At 39.8% G+C, this 18,293-nt stretch overlaps 2 protein-coding genes and 1 pseudogene across 2 annotated transcripts in view; 2 read left to right on the top strand and 1 right to left on the bottom strand.

Annotated features, from left to right (window-relative positions):
* Positions 1-806, bottom strand: part of pik3c2a (phosphatidylinositol-4-phosphate 3-kinase, catalytic subunit type 2 alpha) — a 39,040-nt gene extending 38,234 nt beyond the window's left edge. The window contains exon 1 of the mRNA XM_048256557.1: positions 721-806. The gene's annotated coding sequence lies outside the window, so the exon portion shown is untranslated. The remainder of the gene's footprint in view (positions 1-720) is intronic.
* A 910-nt stretch (positions 807-1,716) lies between these two features.
* LOC125303872 (nucleobindin-2-like) lies at positions 1,717-14,764 on the top strand. Its single transcript, XM_048257827.1, has 13 exons — positions 1,717-1,831; positions 3,152-3,292; positions 4,794-4,901; positions 5,172-5,304; positions 7,082-7,185; positions 8,930-9,115; positions 9,482-9,572; positions 9,722-9,780; positions 10,101-10,193; positions 11,196-11,285; positions 12,155-12,325; positions 12,861-12,921; positions 13,137-14,764. The coding sequence occupies exons 2-13, from the start codon at positions 3,152-3,154 to the stop codon at positions 13,241-13,243; spliced, it is 1,344 nt and encodes a 447-aa protein (XP_048113784.1). The 5' UTR covers positions 1,717-1,831; the 3' UTR covers positions 13,244-14,764.
* LOC125304056 lies at positions 3,510-3,626 on the top strand (annotated as a pseudogene).
* Positions 14,765-18,293: the final 3,529 nt, after the last annotated feature.

Genomic DNA, 18,293 nt, shown 5'->3' with positions numbered 1-18,293 from the left:
CGCATCTCCATTCTATTGACATCAATGAAGACAAGCAAGCAAGCTTCCATCATTTCCGTCTTTGTTTTGCAAAATGTAGATAGTCAGAACTGTTGGTACTAATGTTTGGGCCAGGTGAAATCCCAGACACATCACCATCCCAGGTCTAGTCAAACGACAACACTGAAATAGCTAGCATTTCTATAACGCTCCATGCATTAAGCTCAAAACCTGATAGAACAAAAATAAGTAACATAGTAGCCTAGCTGCCGCCTCGTTGCAATATTTTGCTGACGGAAAGAAAACAAATACCCTGACAAAGTTAGGTTTGGAAACAATTACCATTCAATTAGATAACTGGCCTGCAAATTCGTGATGCTGCTAGCTGGCTACTAGTTGTAAAAAACACTGACGTTACATTATAGCCTACGCTGGGTGGATCAGACTTTATCCAAAAAGTGTCAAAGATTGTTTAGATTTTTAGAATCAGCTGATCAATCCGTGACAAGTAACATAAGTTAACGTTACTCCAAAAGTGAAATCCCAAGAAGTAAGTTGGTTCCCAAACTTTCAAGTAAATATCATTTCAACCATCAACTTAGTGACCTGCCAACAAAGTAAGCCAGCAACATAGAGAACATACCATACACATGTCTACGCCACGGTATAAAAAATATACCATCAAATCTATACATTTACTGGTTAACTAATCATCTTTGGCAAATAAAAATCGCCACCAACCTTCAAACTGTTCGTTCTCTGTTGCTCTCCATTTTTCTGCTGTAGGAAAATTTGTCTATCTAGTCTGAATACAACGTCAGTTCCTGTTCAGTGAAGTTTACGCTTGGCGTCGCCAAGAGGGACCGTAGGGAAACAGCGGCATCTTGTGGTCTGTGAATTCACTGTTTGAAGTGATGTGTGGTTTGTGGCCGCTGTGTGGCGAACACTGGGAATTGCACAGTTAACGGTATGTCTATGGCTGTTAAAAGCGCAGTCTGGACGCAGGCAAATGCCAATTTCTGAACGCGTAAACAGAGGTTTCATAATTAGATTTTGTGAAAATATAGCGTTAAGGCCTGTAGTTTCTAACGCTCTTCAGAATAATACGCGCACAGATATAAAACAGATTAGTAAGATAGGCTAAATGAAAGGTAGGCCTGTTCGGTTCGGTCACTGTGTTGTAAGAAAAAGCAGTAGACTAAATATCCACTTAGAATAAGAATGAATTAACAAAACTGATTGCATGCATAGGCCTATATAGTAAAATGATTCTGCTTATTTTGGTGTTTATTTATCCATGCTTAGACATTGAAAGTATACCCTACTTTTATTGTAATGGAACTTTGTTACTTTTTATCCTGAGTTCGTACATTAGGCTGACTTGTCTACATGGCGCTGTCAACAGTTAGGCCTAGAGCAAAATATGGTATAAAGCATGCGTTTATTTTCCTTAAAAGGCTCTTCGCCAGACATCCATTTTTGTGATAGTGGAATTTCCTCTTTTGACAGTCTATGTGGATTTCAGACTTCAGACTGATTCATCGTCACCGCTTCTCTGAACGCCACGTACCTTTTCCTCTTACGTCAGGGACAACTCTGTGCATGAGTGTTTGATTGACAAATTGAACACTCAATAGATATCCAACATGAGTATCATAAACAAGGAAGTGAATCTTGCTGGCCAATAGTACTTTCCTGGGGGCGTGGTGTCCGAGTTGTACGGCACTTTGAAGGTTGCATCCCTCGACGGGGACACTTGACTTCGAGATGATGACAGGTGGAAACAAGCCTTAAGCAAAGCAGCTCGGTAATAGCAAATCCTGTACGAGAAGAGCCAGAGACGGAGAGAGAGGTAAGCAAGATATGTGTTGAAAGATGCGCCTGTGAAGGAGTTGTTGCTTTCATTTGTTTTTTTTCTGGAAGTTTATCTAGCGGGTCTGTTTATGTTTGTAACTATTGTGGGCAGCCTATGTCGGTGAAAGTGTGGAAGAAAATGACAGGGTAGGGGTTAAATGCACTGTAGCACCGTTTTTTTTACGCACACGTCTTTAACGCTTTTTCAGTAACCAGACTATCACATGATAGTGACAGGGAAAACTATTATTGTTCCTTACACGGAAATGTGTAAAAGCTTTGTCCAACACGTGTAACAACGGCGTGATTGGTCTTAGCGAGGTTCCACTGAAGATTAAGATTAACACCAAGGCCCTCTTGAGAGCACAAGCCTTTACTTACTTGTCTAGAATGACATTATAGGCTACTGGTAGGTCCTACACTGCTCTGTAAACATATCTGGTTCAGATGATGTGCCAAAATCCAAATTGATGAAGTCTATTTCGATCCTAATTATAATAACTGATTGTCTTCTTAAAGATAAGTGACAAATCATATTCTTACAAAGTAAGACAAAGTCGAAAGAAATGAACAAATTATCAGTCCAAATTTATTGCCACAGCTGAACAGTCTTTTGCAAAAAATAGACATCTCTTTTACTTACCATTCTCACCTTCTGCTTATAAATCACATTGTTATGGCCACAGAATTATTTTATCTGCCAGTTTTGAGTTGTTATCAGATGCGCTGAAGTGGATAGGCCTATAGGCATTTTATGGAACAAATCCACAGCATCCACAACCTTTGGCCTGTGCCATCTTGTTTGTGATATAGAAAACATCTAAATGTCTTCAAGATCTTACCAGATGCTGTAAGTCTTGCAAAATGTGAAGACATTATCTACATCCACTTTCTGATGATGAAATTGTAGAAGACTCAAGACTCAACATGAAGCTACTGTAACAGTGGTTACCGAGCAACTTTTGGGTTCTGCTGATGGACAAAAGCCTGTTTCTGTGCAACACTGTTTCAACATATCTTACACAACCCATGGATATCAGTGTTGAATATCCAAACTCCAAAGCAAACGCTAGTTGCCCTTTGTTTCATTCTGTTGATTTTGACAACAGTGCCGCCCAATGATATGTGAGTTCAAAATTTAACAGCAGCATAGCAGAAAACTGTCTAAATCCTTGTTTGGCTGAGGCTGCAGGTTTTCAGTCGCAATGATTTGTACAATTATCCTTCTTAAAGCACTGGGCTTCTTTTGTCTTTTGTGTATTATGCAGTCTTCCATTACCAGTGTAAGTTACACCTTGTGCTTGTTTATCAAACACAGATGGGGACACGTAGAAGCATGCAATATTGCTTTTGGCTGGTGCTAGTGTGTGCCTGGGTGTCTGTGGATGCGGTGCCCATTGCTGTGGACAAGAATAAAGCTGAGCCACCAAAAGAGAATCTGGACCCTCCAGAGAGCACAGTAAGTGAATGGGAGGGGATTGGTTGGGATGTTAGACCTACGCAGTAGTGCCTTTACAAAAATGTATAGCCTACTTTCAAAATGGAATCTCAAGCTCATAAGGTACACTAACAGAGGATTCATTCAAACAGCTTTAGTTTCAACCAATTTACTCTTATTGTTTACATGGTGCTATTTTAGTACTGCAAAACTGTGTGAAGAATGGTCATGCCAACAGGGCTTTGCGCAGGGGCAGTATCGTAGCCTATGAGGGTTATCCGAGGCGCGATTATTGCTAGTCAAATGAACGCTTCACTTCAGTGTCATCAGCAACGTCAGTGGTCGCTAGGAGGCGATCCATTATGCACTCAGACTATTATCCCAGGTGTGAACTGAGTTCAGAATTGTGAACAACAGGTGTGCAGAGCCAGGCTAGGAGCCTAAAGGATTATTCTTAGATTTAAGTTTGCACATGATATTAGAATTAATCAAAACAGACCAAGCAAAATTCTGTGATGTCAGAGTGAGGGTACAGCAGATGAAAAGGGGGAAAAAAGAAACATTTAATGACAATTATGTCTAATCTTGTCACTGATTACGGAGATGGACTGCAGTGACAAATGCCCAAAACATTAAGACTAACATTGAACATAGAAATATATATCGGTATTTGACATTACTGGCACATATCCATTATCAATCACAATAGCACAACACACAAAGCGGACGTCTAATGTCCTGAGCGAAGAAAGCATTTGCAAGTATGTCATTCATTGCAACCTCTCTTGGTTGAGTTGGTAAGACTAAACCTGCACACCACATAGTACTTTTGTGATGTGAGAAGTGGGATTTCCTTCACCTTTATGCAATCTTAACCTTTATGTGACCCTTAAAAGTGGGGCAGTAATTTTACAGTTGAACAAATCTTTTGAATACTCGCCTCCAGCAAAAGTTTTTGTTTTCCATTTGAAATTCAAAAGTGCTTTATTGGCATGACAACTAGGGAAATTGTTTTACCAAACTAGCTTAATCATTCAGTACAGCTGCTAAAGTTCTGTAATTATAAGACACCTCTGATTATTTTACTTTTATGTCCGGCTCCTAACACCACAAGTGAATGACACTATTCTCACTTTGAATTATGTTTTCTACAAGGTACCACCACAAAAGTTTCAGTTTACCAAAGTATCAAGCTCTATTGTGCTATTTGTTTTTAACATTATTTGTTTTTTATTTAAATTATTGATTTGTAGGCTATAGATCTTATGTTTTACAATGAAATAGCCTTCGATACTGACATAGCATTATTATTATTTGCTTGCTTACTTACAAATTATGGGGATTCTTACAATCAAACCAGTAAGTAAACTGTTCCTGCGTTTTTAAGTTAACCACTGTGGATGTGTAATCAAAAAAGTACTTAAGAGGGAACACTGCAAGGAGGAGGGCCGAGTTTCACAATAGCCGGTGTCTGCTAGAAGTATTCCACTATCTTTCAATTGACCAATGCTTACGTTTACAGGACACTGGACTCCACTATGACCGCTACTTGCGAGAGGTGATTGATTTCCTGGAGAAAGACCCACACTTTAGAGAGAAGCTCCACAACACCGACATGGAAGCCATCAAGGTAACAGAGAAACCAGAGAGTGGACTTCAGCCGGCCCCGTCTGGTTAAATATGTGTCAGATGTTGGCCAGGGTTTACTCAGCTGCCTCTCTCTGTTTACAAACTACAAGGCGAGCTCCTAAAGGGCTGTCTATTTGTTAGTCACCCTAATGTTAGGTGATCATTAATGTGTGCGTGCATGCGTGCGTGTGTTGTGTGTGTGTGTGTGTGTGTGTGTGTGTGTGTGTGTGTGTGTTTGTGTCTGTATGTGTCTGTGTGTTTTCCGCTACAGCAAGGGAAGCTTGCAAAAGAGCTTGACTTTGTGGGCCACAGCGTTAGGACCAAACTGGACGAGCTGAAAAGACAGGAGGTGAACCGGCTCCGCACACTCATCAAAGCCAAGCAGGACGTGGCAGGAGGGAAAGGTACGTCTGACCAGTAACAACTTGTTGGAGAAACCAGGTAGTCCCTCTCAATTTTCAAACCCCACCTGATTTCGCATTTTGGTTCCACGTTACATTTCCCATCTCGGTCCACGGGATCAAGATGTTATTTTAATGTCAGTCTGTTTATGACACTTATGTTTGCTGTTTTGTTTTGAATTTATGATCTTCCTTACTAAGGTACTATTAAAGATAGGCACAAAAAACGAATTCTCTCCTGGTCCTCGCACCCCACCTGTCATGTCTCTATTCCCCACTTTGAGAACCACTGGTCTATATTACAGTTTAGTTATGTGCTGGAAAGGATATGGGTCAGCTATCGAGTTTGTAAAACCTTGCTGGAGGCAGTGATTGCCTCTTACCACAACTTCCTCAAGGTTCACTTTAGTGCAGGGCTCGAATTACGTGGGAGCCAGAGGGAGCCGAGCTCCCATAGAGTGAGGACTGGCTCCCATGAAAGCAACAAAGTCAAAAACCTGAAGGGGTCTTTCATATCTGAAGGTGTCTGGCATTGTAATTTAATCTTAAACAACCGCTCATTGTCCATCCCCAGCGATCTCTTACCATTAAAGGCGTTAAATTAAAATATAGGCTACTACGGGACGTAGACCTACTACGCTCTTGAGCGCAGCATGACACTTCACCACCACACCACTAGACTATATGAGCAAACCGTGTCGATTTGACAGCACTTTCGCAAATCTGAAGAAGTCACCCTGCTTTGATGTGAGTGTTTTGTCTATTTGCATAGGCGTTCATTGGGCTAGCCTACGTGGTTTGAAGTCCTGTTTGGTGTTGAACTTGCGCTTCACCTATTCTATGTTGATTGACAAAGCCATAAATTATGGCCCATAATGCAGCCTACAATGATTGTGTTGTCTGATGATCTAGCTATCCTCTGCCATTCAGAGCTCCAGAAAGCTCCCAGCTATTTTGAAACACCTGTTAGCAATCTCTGATGTCGGAATATTCAATGGCTACCCGACAATATCTCAGTGCAAACTCCAAAATTGTTAGATCTATTAATTTTCCACGGTTCAACACATTAGCCTACTAGAACATAGTTTGGCTGGCTTTATTCATTTCTGCCAGTTAGTGCTTTTTCCCCTGTGTATAAGTTACACTACATGCATTATTGTGTTTGACACTGAGGATAGCCTATCTGAGACGGTGGTCTGGTTTAAATGAGTTACGTTGTGAAATTGAGAATGGCACAGACTAAATCGTTTAGTCTATTTCTTTGTATTGTGAAATTGAAATGAGATATGGACTATTATAATCAATAATATGTTGAAATTTAATTAAAAGTAATCAATTTCTATGAAAAATCTATGTCTGTTGTGTGCGTGTGTCAAGGTAAAGCCTAGGCCTACCGTGGCGATATATACTGCATAAAAGCCGCCACTTTACCCTAGGCCATTTCATTGTATCGCCTTGTTAGGCTATGCGCGGGGTGTGCCAACTTTTTATGAGATAGAGACCCCCTTAAAGACAAAAAGATAATTCGAGCCCTGCTTTAGTGCACCTTAAGATGGGGTCATTTCCTTTCTCAATGTTAAAACCTAAACAGTTAGGCACTATGCACTTTCATTGTGGTAATTTGTAGAAAATCTACTAAAAATTAAAAGCTTTGAATCATGTTGTTTATGCTGCCAAATCTATTAAAAAGGGACTGGAAAATGGGATCAAGTCCAATCTTATCAATTATGAATGTGACCGTTTTGAGGGTTTTAAGTCACCCTTTCCATTATATCTGTAGGTATGACGGTGGACTATGAAGCTCTCCTGAGGCAGTTTGAGCACCTGAACCATATGAACCCACACACGTTTGAGGTGGACGACCTGGACAAACTCATTAAATCAGTAAGCCTTGACCGATTATCCACTACAGAGAGCTGGTTATGCATTACTAATCACTGTACTATTCACTCTTATTGTCACCAGGGGCATTATGTAAGCTAACATTTTGGGTGGGCAGAATTATAACTAGATGTACCGTATAGTGGTACAAAATATGATCGCCGCTCCTGTACATCCTCTCGCGAAAATAAATTAAGCTTGTCAATTTGTCCATCTCATACTCCATCCCCTACTCTTGCAACTTTTGTGTATGCTGGTATGTGCGTACCTGTGTGAGTGTGTGCCTGTGCGTATGCGTGCGTGCGCGTGTGTGTGTTTGTGTTTATGTGTGTGTTTGTGTGTGTTTGTGTGTGTTGTGTGTGTGTGTGTGTGTGTGTGTGTGTGTGTGTGTGTGTGTGTGTGTGTGTGTGTGTGCATGCGTGTGTGTGTGTGTGTATGTGGATGTGTGTGTGTGTTTGTGTGCGTGTGTGTGTGTGTGTGTGTGTGTGCGTGCGTGTGTGCGTGTGTGTGTGTGTGTGTTTTTTTTATTGCAGCCAATCAGTTGTAGGTAGTGTTCCAGTTGTTCAGTTTATAATGCCATGGCAACAAACTGTAGCCTACCTTGACAGTAACAATTTTGATATAAAAATAAATGTGTGTTCACTAAAGAAAATCAGTCAAACCACCTGGGCACATTTGCCTACTACATAAAATCCATTTTCACATGCTAGACAGTTGCAGCATGGGCTTAAATGGATGGAGTTATATTCAGTGGAGAGTGACAATCAGTGGCTTTGTGCTAATTGTTGCTGGGGGAGCACATGCCCACCAAGACTGTATTTAAGTTATTAAGTTATCCCCCAAAAGTCTTTGAATATGTGAGACAGTCCTGCCTTGTACCTCCTCTCCTCCTCATCATCCTCTACCACTAGGGGGGGTGTTCCATAAAAGTCTAGTGGGGCTACATTCCCACCAAGTTTCATGTGTCCCGGGAATCGTTGACCAAAAATTCTGGAAGTTGATGACTGTAGTGGTGGTAGCAGCGGTCATAATTAGGGGTTGGTGGAAAAGTAAATAATGAACACAATTATCTCATATGTCATATTCAGAGACATTTAGGGGATAACTTAAATACAGTCTTGGTGGGCATGTGCTTTCCCAGCATCAATTAGCACAAAGCCACTGATTGTCACTCTCTACTGAATGTCACTCCATCCATTTTAGCCCATACTGCAATTGTCTAGCATATGAAAATTGATTTTTTGTGGTAGGCAAATGTGCCCAGGTGGTTTGACTGATTTTCTTTAGTGAACACACATGTTTATTTTTATAGCAAAATTGTTACTGTCAAGGTAGGCTACAGTTTGTTGCCATGGCATTATAAACTGAACAACTGGAACACTACCTACAACTGATTTGCTGCAATAAAAATCTACAGACGGCGCATAGAAAGACAAGCTCTATGTCCATCCCTTTGGTCCACTGATGGCCTCGTGAACAAACACGGGTCTTTTATCATCTTCATCTTTTATCGTCTTGTTGTTTTGTTTGTTTTTTTGTCTCTTGCCATGTTTGTTTTGTTGTGTCTGTAAAAGAGTTTTGCATTGGTGTCTGGTTATAGGGTGTTATTGTGTGTGTGTGTGTTTGGGGAAGAGGCCTTTTTGTCCATGTGTTGTGTTGTGTTGTGTTGTGTTGTGCTTGTAACGGTGCTTTGTGTCAGTGCTGTGCCCGTGCTCATTGCTGTTCACTGACAGCCTCTGCCTCTCAGGCCACAAGCGATCTGGAGAACTATGACAAGGAGCGGCATGAGGACTTCAAGCGCTATGAGATGAGAAAGGAGCACGAGAGGCGCGAGCACCTGAAACAGCTGGACGAGGAGGAGAGGAAGAAAGAGGAGGCGCACTACGAGGAGATGAGGAAGAAGCATGCAGACCATCCCAAAGTGAACCACCCTGTGAGCAAAACATGCGTGCAGACAGATAAAAAACACTCACCCACACACATATAGTGCTGGTGTCACTGTCTCTTAAGTGGTCGGCTGTGAGTTCCTGTCACTTAATATCTGCTGATGGAGGGAGCCATGGCACAGCGGGCTCAGTGGCCTCGGGACTCAGGTTCGAGTCCGACCTGAAGTCATTTCCTGAACCCACTCCCCATCTCTCCTCCACTCATTTCCTGCTGTCTCTTCACTTTCCTGTCTAATAAAGGCTAAAATAGCCAAAAATATAACTTAAACAAATAAGTACAATGCAATAAATCGCACCCACCTTTACCCTCACCTTTATCGTCTGTCTGTTTGTCTGTCTGTTTGTGTTTTTAGGGAAGTAAGGACCAGCTGAAAGAAGTGTGGGAAGAATCTGATGGTTTGGATCCTGAAGACTTTGACCCAAGGACATTTTTCAGCTTGCATGGTAATCTCTGAAAAATAGCTTGGTTACAGAGCCCATTTCCAAAAAACACTTCTCTCTCCCCAAACCCCAAACGGTACTTCAAAGTTTACTATGGTGAAGTACGTGCAGATGCTTTAAATGTTTAACTTTTTGTGTGACTTGGTTCACAGATACCAATGGAGATGGCTACTTTGATGAGCAGGAGCTTGAGGCGCTGTTCACTAAAGAGGTCAGTACTTGTATAATTTGTACAAACATTATTTTGTAATTGCAAAAAGCAAGCAAACAGAATGTTCAAGACTCCAACACAACACAATCTGTTGACACATCTATTACACAGGCAATTATTGAACATTTTAAATAAATTCTTACAGGATTATTATGCAACTTAATCAAAACATTACAAGAGTACTGAGCAATTGTTCATTATTCATGAAGAATTCTTGTGTGTGTGTGTGTGTGAGCAATTGTTCGTTATTCATGAAGAATTCTTGTGTGTGTGTGTGTGTGTGTGTGTGTGTGTGTGTGTGTGTGTGTGTGTGTGTGTAGTTGGAGAAGATCTATGATCCTAAACAAGAGGAGGATGACATGATTGAGATGGAAGAGGAGAGGCTGAGGATGAGGGAACACGTCATGAATGAGGTAAATCCAAACACACACACACAGACACACAAATACACACACACACAGACACACACACAGACACACACACAAACACAGAACACAAAATCCATCCAAGTCAGGCCCCCAGCTGTGATGCTAACCGCTGGTGATGTTTTTGCAGCTGGGCCCATAGGAACCCCTGTGTGTGTGTATGTGGTGTAAGCGATGTGACTGTGTGTATGTACTGTATGTGTTTACATTGAGTTAGAATGCAAGCACAGCAACATACAAATGTCACTAAACAGTTGGACACTAAATAATTTGCTTTCAGTGGAAAGATTTTGGAGTTAACAAAAGAGACGTTCTGTGAGTTGATAAAATGTGGTCTCACAAGGAGAAACTAGTCACAGCTTTGGTCTTATGATGGGATCTTTGCCTCTTATGCATAGCTGCTATTCGGCTTAATCTTAGGTGAGAGCAGATGTGAACCCAAAGTGAGTGAGAGAGGGAGGGAGAGAAAGAGGTGGTTTATTTAAATCATGTTCAAAAGAACAATTTTGTACACAATAACTGGCCAGAGACTGAGCAGGAATCTCACAGATCATGGGCCTGGTTTATTAAAGGTTTATGCATCTATTTTGGATCTGTTGAATGAACTAGGGGCTGTTGTGTTTGAACTCGTTGCAAATCACTCAGTTTGTTTTTGAGTTCATCATCTGCAAAATGTTAAACATGCAATTTTTTCACATGTACACACAATTTAGTACTAGCATTAGGGCCTGTGTCAGCAAATGCAAAAAGGTCACATTAGTAACAGCATTGGTCTAAATGGGCTCTGTATTGACAGCACAAAATGAGGTCATACTGTCATGTTCCTGTGTTGTGACAATGGCCTAAAAATGCATTCTACACAGCCTCACCCATCTCTTGTTCCATCACATTTGTGGTCAAAAAGGATCATTCATTCCCATGAATACATCCTGCTCTAGAAGTTTAGAACCTCATGCAAACTCCTCTCTGTCATCTTGGTGTTGTTTGTAGGTGGACACCAATAAGGACAGACTAGTGTCCCGGGATGAGTTCATGGCCGCCACTAAGAAGAAGGAGTTCCTGGACACAGACCCCTGGGAGGTCAGATTTATTAATCAAGTTTTAAATATGTAAGATTAAGGGCTCTAACTTAGGGGGTGGGCAAAGTGCAGTCTGTCTACAAGCCGTACTCTGTCAACAAGTTCTCGTGCATTAATTATAGTTATCGTGTGGCATATGGGAACATTGAATTGATTTATTAATGTTTGCACTTAAAGGCACCCTTAACAGTTTTTTTACCTTAACATAACGTTTCCAAAATAATTTTGATGGCACATATCCTCATAACATGACGAACAGCACTTCTGGCATTATCTGAGCGGCCCTATGTAGGCGATTACTGACCTAGCACCTTTCTAGTTTCGGGTAGGAAACTGCCCCACCTCCCCCATCCCCCCTCAGAATCGAAACAGAAAAGAGCTGCTATGCCACAGGAATTCAGAGATCTTTTTCTACAGACTACTTTCAGTGCATTCCCTCTATAATATATCGGAGTTATGTTCATACTTTGTTGCAAAAGACTCATATTTCGTTTAATTATTATTACGCTTCTCAACTGTAGGGGGACCCTGAGACCAAATCTAGTTTTAAAGCACATGGTATTAAATAGTTTTTGCCTAGTTATTACTTTTGCTTTAGTTCGACTTAAGAGTTAATACTGAAATTAGGGCCCTGTGTTTAGATGTGAATCAATGACAGTCACAGACAACATACATACTTCACTATTACTGTCCAGATTAATTTCCCAAGATGTTGAAGCTCATATTGTTATAGTTTCATACTGTATACGGTCGGTATATTTATTTTTTGAATAAATTGACCTAATGGACAGTCTTGTTCTTGAAGTTGGTCTGTGCAGTAAAACAATATATCATTATCTATGACTCATCATTTACTATGACTGGTGCCAGACCCTGGAGCAGAATCAGCTCTATACAGATGAGGAGATGAGGGAGTTCGAGGAGCATCTGGCTCGGGAGGAGAACACCCTCAACCAGAAGACTGTAGACCTGGATAAACAGCGGGCAGAACTGGAGCGGCAACAAGAGGAACTCAACGCACAGAAGTTTGAGTTACAACAGGTATGTGTGTACACACACACACACACACACACACACACACACACACACAACAACAGGCGTGGAAGCACCCGGTAACCGGCTCTGCCCACCCACAGTACCTGTACATAATGACAACATAAACATACTGCCGAGTAGCCATAAGCCACAAAGGGGGAAACAGCACCACCAAAGGGCAGTGTAGGGACCTAACAGTGATCGAGTTTGGTGTAAATATTTAATAGTATCGTCTGGTATTGCTTTTTTATGTTGTAATCTAGTTAATTGCAATAGTCTAATGTTGTCTAGCGTGACACTCATTGTGGGTGAGTGTTGTGTTGTAAGTATGTAAATGTGTATATATAGTGCATTTGTCATGCACTAAGTACAACACAAAGTACTTTACACAGAGGACATAAAAAAATCCATAAGTTAAATTAGTTCATTGGTTAAAACTAGCAAAAATGTTCCTTGGCCAATGACAGTGACTTGCGTGAACAGCGCATAGCATGGTGTCATTAAACAGACCAATCCGGTAACCTTGCTTGATATTGTGCAGGCGATGGAACACATGGAGAAGATGAAACAGCTGAAGACAGAGTCCCCAGCAGAGGTCAAAGGTGAAGGGAATTTCCATTCATAATTGATCAGCTATTCAGTTGGAATGTAATTTTATATGTATATCTATTGTTATCTGTAGAAGCTATGTGCAAATCCAAAACAATACAGATGAAACAGTTGATATTACAACAAAAGTAACACGTTTGGTATGGTCGTGGAGGCTTAGCTGCTGTTTTGAATCAGATCTGCTGTGCTACTTGTTTCTTTTCCCCAGGTAGTGTAGTTCCAGTTTCTCCTGGCCAGGGAGCCATGCCGGCTCTCCCAGCAGACAGCAAACCCATCGCACCTGGGCACCAGCAAGACTTGCCAGTACACTCTTAGCATACCCTGCTCTATGTATGTGTGTGTGTGTGCATGTGTGCATGTGTGTATGTTTGTCTTTCTCTTTGTGGTTACTGTTATTCTTTGTGCTTTGTTTGTGTCAGTGGATCAGAATAGGGCCCACAATAGACTGAAAGACAAGCATCTGGGTCCACGGTTCACAGTTCACAACTTTCCCATGTCCAAGCCTTTCAATGCCTTCATAACAATATATAGATAATTTAACAATATCTCATATGATAACTCTTGTCAAAAGGGTAGTCAGTGGTTTCAGAGACTGTCAGGAAAGATGTAGATTTTATAAGGCAAGATATGTTGTTATGCACAGTACATAAACAAGATGTTTACAATGTTTACAGCACAAAGTGAACGAATGTCTTACTGAGTTTAGTCAAACTAGCCCAAGAGGCACTTGAGGTATATAGGAACACTGAGAGAAATGAGAGATTATATTTACTGTCCATCCAACAAAATCCTTTGTATTTTTTACAAAGTTATAAGAATATATATAGAAAACTTTGTGCAAATGTATACAGTCCATGAATGTAGAAAATAATGAATCAGAACTAATTTAAGTGCTATCACTGAATTGTGTGTGTGTGTGTGTGTGTGTGTGTGTGTGTGTGTGTGTTGTGAGAGAGATGCACAGGTTTGTCTTTGATGCCTCAGATAAAGGTTACAGGTACTTAGATACTGTTACGCTGTAGTTATCTCTCAAGGCAAAGTAAATGACATCTGAAAGGGGCGTAGCCAAGGATAGGTTGCATGAGTTCCTAGACCAACCCCACCCCATCTGAAGGTCCACATTTCTGCCTCAACTCTTTTGAGATATGTCTACTTCTTTGTATTTGTTATAGGTCTTTGGGTATAGAGTAGACTATGTTTTTAATTTAAAATAATAACAATAATAATGTAATTAGTCTAATGCATACTTTATTTTGAATGGGCTCATTTTATATTAATCACATAAAATCTATCCTAGAATGTATCCTGAAATCTGCAGTCCCATGCTAGATAGTCTTTGGTATTATACAAAATACACAAATCAACTCATCAATAAACAAAACCGTGCATGAATATCTTGGCTGCTGTAAAAGGCCTAATTAGGCTACTTATGAATCTGAATTTGGATAAGTTGAATTAGACTTTCAAAATGCAGGTATGTCAGTAGGTGGCTTTATAACTTAGCTTCATTAACGTATGAGGTTATTTTTTCTTTCATATCTAGTGCTATGATTATACAGTTCTTTGACAGTCCACCTCTGAAGTACAAGTTTTAGTATGGTTCAATAAGATTGCCTGGTAGAGGTATGCACAAACTAAAAAGGTCCACAAATTGGAAAAAAAGACCCACCCTATCCACCTAGCTGGCTACGCTCACCTGATGAATTGTGGGAAAATGCATATTCCCCTGCACATCTATTCAATGTTTGAGTTTTTTGTCCTTGCAAGTTCAGCCCTTTATGTTCTTTTGAGTAATTAAGTGTGTGTGGATGTGAGCATTAAATGATTGAAGCTTCACATGTTTGTGTCTTCTATTTTTACCATGTACTTGTTTGCCAACAGCTTTAAGACAAGTTAAATAAATATCATGAGATCAGAAAACATGATGTGGCTTGGTCAGCTTAGCTATGAGGTCACAAGGTGTGAAATGAATTGCAAAAGGGAATTCATACTTGATCTGGTAGATGCAATTAACTATTTCCTAGGACAAATCAGGAGATTATCAGGAGATTGATAGCCTATATTATTATTATTACAGATACAGTTTAATATTAGGGCTGTCAAAATAACTGATTAATTTCAATTAATTAATTTGAGAAAAAATAACTGATTAAAAAAAAAAATAACGCAGATTAATCGATTCTGTATGACCTTTGACCCCGAGCCGTTCTAGTTAGTAACCATTACTGTAAAATGAAGGAGAGAGAAGAAAATGTGCTGCCTAGATCATTGATTGGAACATTTACTTTTAAAAAACAGCCTGATGGTGTTGACAAAAATAAAGTGTTGATTAAAATAAAGAAATAAAGAAAAAAATAAAATAAAATTAAAACATGTATGTGAAAAAAACTTCTTCCCGAAGCACTTTTGAATTTATTTTCTCAGCATATTAGGTCATATCATAGATTATTATGGCCACTATTTGAACAGTGAAAATAATAATAAAAGAGTTTTTGAACTTTAATGTTACTAATGCTGATTATTCAATGATTCATTTGAATTTAAATATTTAAAATACTTTCTCAGCAAAAATTATATATGCGATTAATTTAGATTAATTAATCACAGAGTATGTAATTAATTAGATTATTTTTTTTAATCGATTGACAGCCCTATTTAATATAGGGCCTACAACTTCTATGCAAACATAGCAATTTCTCGTGTAAGTAAATCTTGACTTTCTGTCACCACTAGATGGCTCTATTTGACAAACCAGCAACTTTTTTGTTCATGTCCTCTTTGGGGCTTCTAGTTTCTGCTGCGCACGAAAACGTGTCTGGCGCACAGAAGAAACTAGATCACTAGACAAACGCATATTTGTGGACTGGAGTCTACCTCTAAAAAGTACACATATCACATATGTTATTGATTTGTTTATTTAGAAACATTTGATCCATCACACTAGCCTACACTACACAACATATATAGGCTATTTTACCGAGAAGCCATACCGCCACTTTGTGGTGCGCACACGCGCAGTCGCTTTCCAGGCTGTGTGGTCAGAAGTGATGTTGGCTGTTTGTTCTACATTACAAGCGTCGAATTCTACCCTGGCTCTGGCTGCAAATTACAATTGCTGCACCTAGGATGCGTCTAGATTTATAGGCTATTCGAATTCATTATCACTCATCATATTGATTAGGAAGCATGAAAAAGACCCTTTCGTCAAGGCATAGGATTCTCTCCTGCGCTCCCATCAGATGGGTTTACCCGAGGCTTATGGTGAATATTAGCCTAGCCTACTACTGTCATGAACTCAGGAGCCCGGGGGCTACGGGGTTAAGTTGAGTAGGCCTACTTAGCCTACAGATTCACAGAGGCCTAGACGGTGACCCCACAGCTTAAACTTTGGTGTCCTTTGGTAGGCCTACAGCCGCCGATTAGTTTATCAGAATACTGGCGATTGAATCTCACTTAATGTTCATTGTTCACAAATAGGCCTAGGCCTTTTGACAGGTCAAGACGTTTGGCTAGGAGAGTTGGTTATGCTAAAAGCTAGGCTACATTGATGGATGTTCCTTGAAGAGCAACGCACGGGCCGACGGTGAGCTAACGTTAATTTGATGTTAAATTAAATATTCAGTTAAGGGACACACAATTCTGGATCATTGTGTGTGAACCATACTGTTCTTTGCTGTAGGCTAGGGGAGGGTTTGTGGCAGGCAGCACATTTCAAAAAATGAAGCTTAGCTGTCATAGGCTATATGGGGAGCAGCAGTGTATGATCTAACCCAAGTTTTACAAAAAGATACCAATGTGCATCTCGACCTGTAAATATAAAAATGTCTCTTGTTATTTGTGTCAAGATTCGAAGTCAGATCAGATAGGTCTACTTGGAGAGACCAGTGTCCTTTAAAGGCGTGCAGTTAATCGTATAGGATGAGGTAAAGCCAAACTTTAACTACTGCATCTTAGGACATCCGGAGTTCAGTTGAATTTGAATATGATTTTGGCTATTTTAAAGGGTGGCTCCATATCAAGAGCCACATTTTGCAGAAATGGTCATTCAAAGAAATATTCTGTAATTCTGACAGATCCGGCAGCTACCTTTTTATCTCCTTATCTTTCATTTATCTTTTTCCTTCCAAATTCATAATAACCGACCATGCTCCTGCTCCACCAGATAGCCTAGGTTATTTTATTAATCTGTGGTCTATTTACATAAGTTAAACGTATTTAAATTTAGGCTACAAGATGCTGTAGGAATCTACACTTTATTACCCCCCAATAGCCTACAGTAGCGGAGACTACCCCTCCATCAGTTCCTCAAATGTCCACCAGATGGTAGTAGATTACCATTCATAGGTGCCTTCAATTCAGTTTCTATTTATGCCTCTGCAGTTGCTTGGAAATCAGGACATAGCTTTGAATGTAGAGATAGGCTACATAAACATGTTTCTCTACATGTTTATCTGTAGTTAATTTAATCCATCTTAATGTGAGTTTAATATGAATTTAAATGTAATTTTTCATGTAGTTCATGCAATGTTATACTTGTTTGTTGTAAAATGTAATATTGTGCTATAACTTAATCAATGTATGTAATAATTAGTAAAGATTAGTAGTAATGTATATACTATGCATAATAGTAATATTGAGAGTAGAACATAGCAGTATGTATACATGTGATGTTGGAGTAGATAGTCTGCTGTCAAGATCATATATGAATGAATGAATGAATAAACAATCAAATACATAAATAAACACATTAAGGTATATAAAAAATAATCATACAAACAATTGAAAACATGTTATGTTTAAACACCCCAGTGTATGTAAACCCTGCAGCTTCATTATGACTTACAGGTAAACCCTTAAGAGACTGTTTCATATTTGTATTACCACTGCATACAACTAAAATATGCTCCATGTGAACTATTTTACAAAAATATTTAAATGCATTTCTCCCAATTACAGCAAGGATGATTTTTTAAATATTTAGAATCCACTTCTACAAAGTGCCTTGTTGGCAATGCTTTCTGGCTATGCCTTTTCGGAGGATGGCAATGACAATGATTCCTTTTATTCACATACCTTTTGTGGACTCCAACAGTGAGATAATTATGACTAGGACATCCTTCCAGGCAAACTCAAGCATGCTTTAACGCCCAGAACTAAACAAAAGGAGTATGCGTGCATGGTTGCAGGCCAGGAGTAGCCTAAACCAATCCTTAACCGATGTGCCAAGCAAAGAGTAAGAGAAGCTTTTTCAGGTGGGAAATGAGTTTAGCGTAGATGTTTTTCTAACTTCCAGAATTACACACTGCTTGAGGTTGCATCTTTTTAGAAACTGGATGTAGTTATCACAGTTGTGTTAGAGTTTCAT

The sequence above is a fragment of the Alosa alosa genome, chromosome 11, assembly GCF_017589495.1.
Source record: "Alosa alosa isolate M-15738 ecotype Scorff River chromosome 11, AALO_Geno_1.1, whole genome shotgun sequence".
Classification (NCBI taxonomy): Eukaryota; Metazoa; Chordata; class Actinopteri; order Clupeiformes; family Clupeidae; genus Alosa; species Alosa alosa.
Note: the sequence above shows the minus strand (reverse complement) of the source record. Positions and strands in the feature narration are given on the sequence as shown.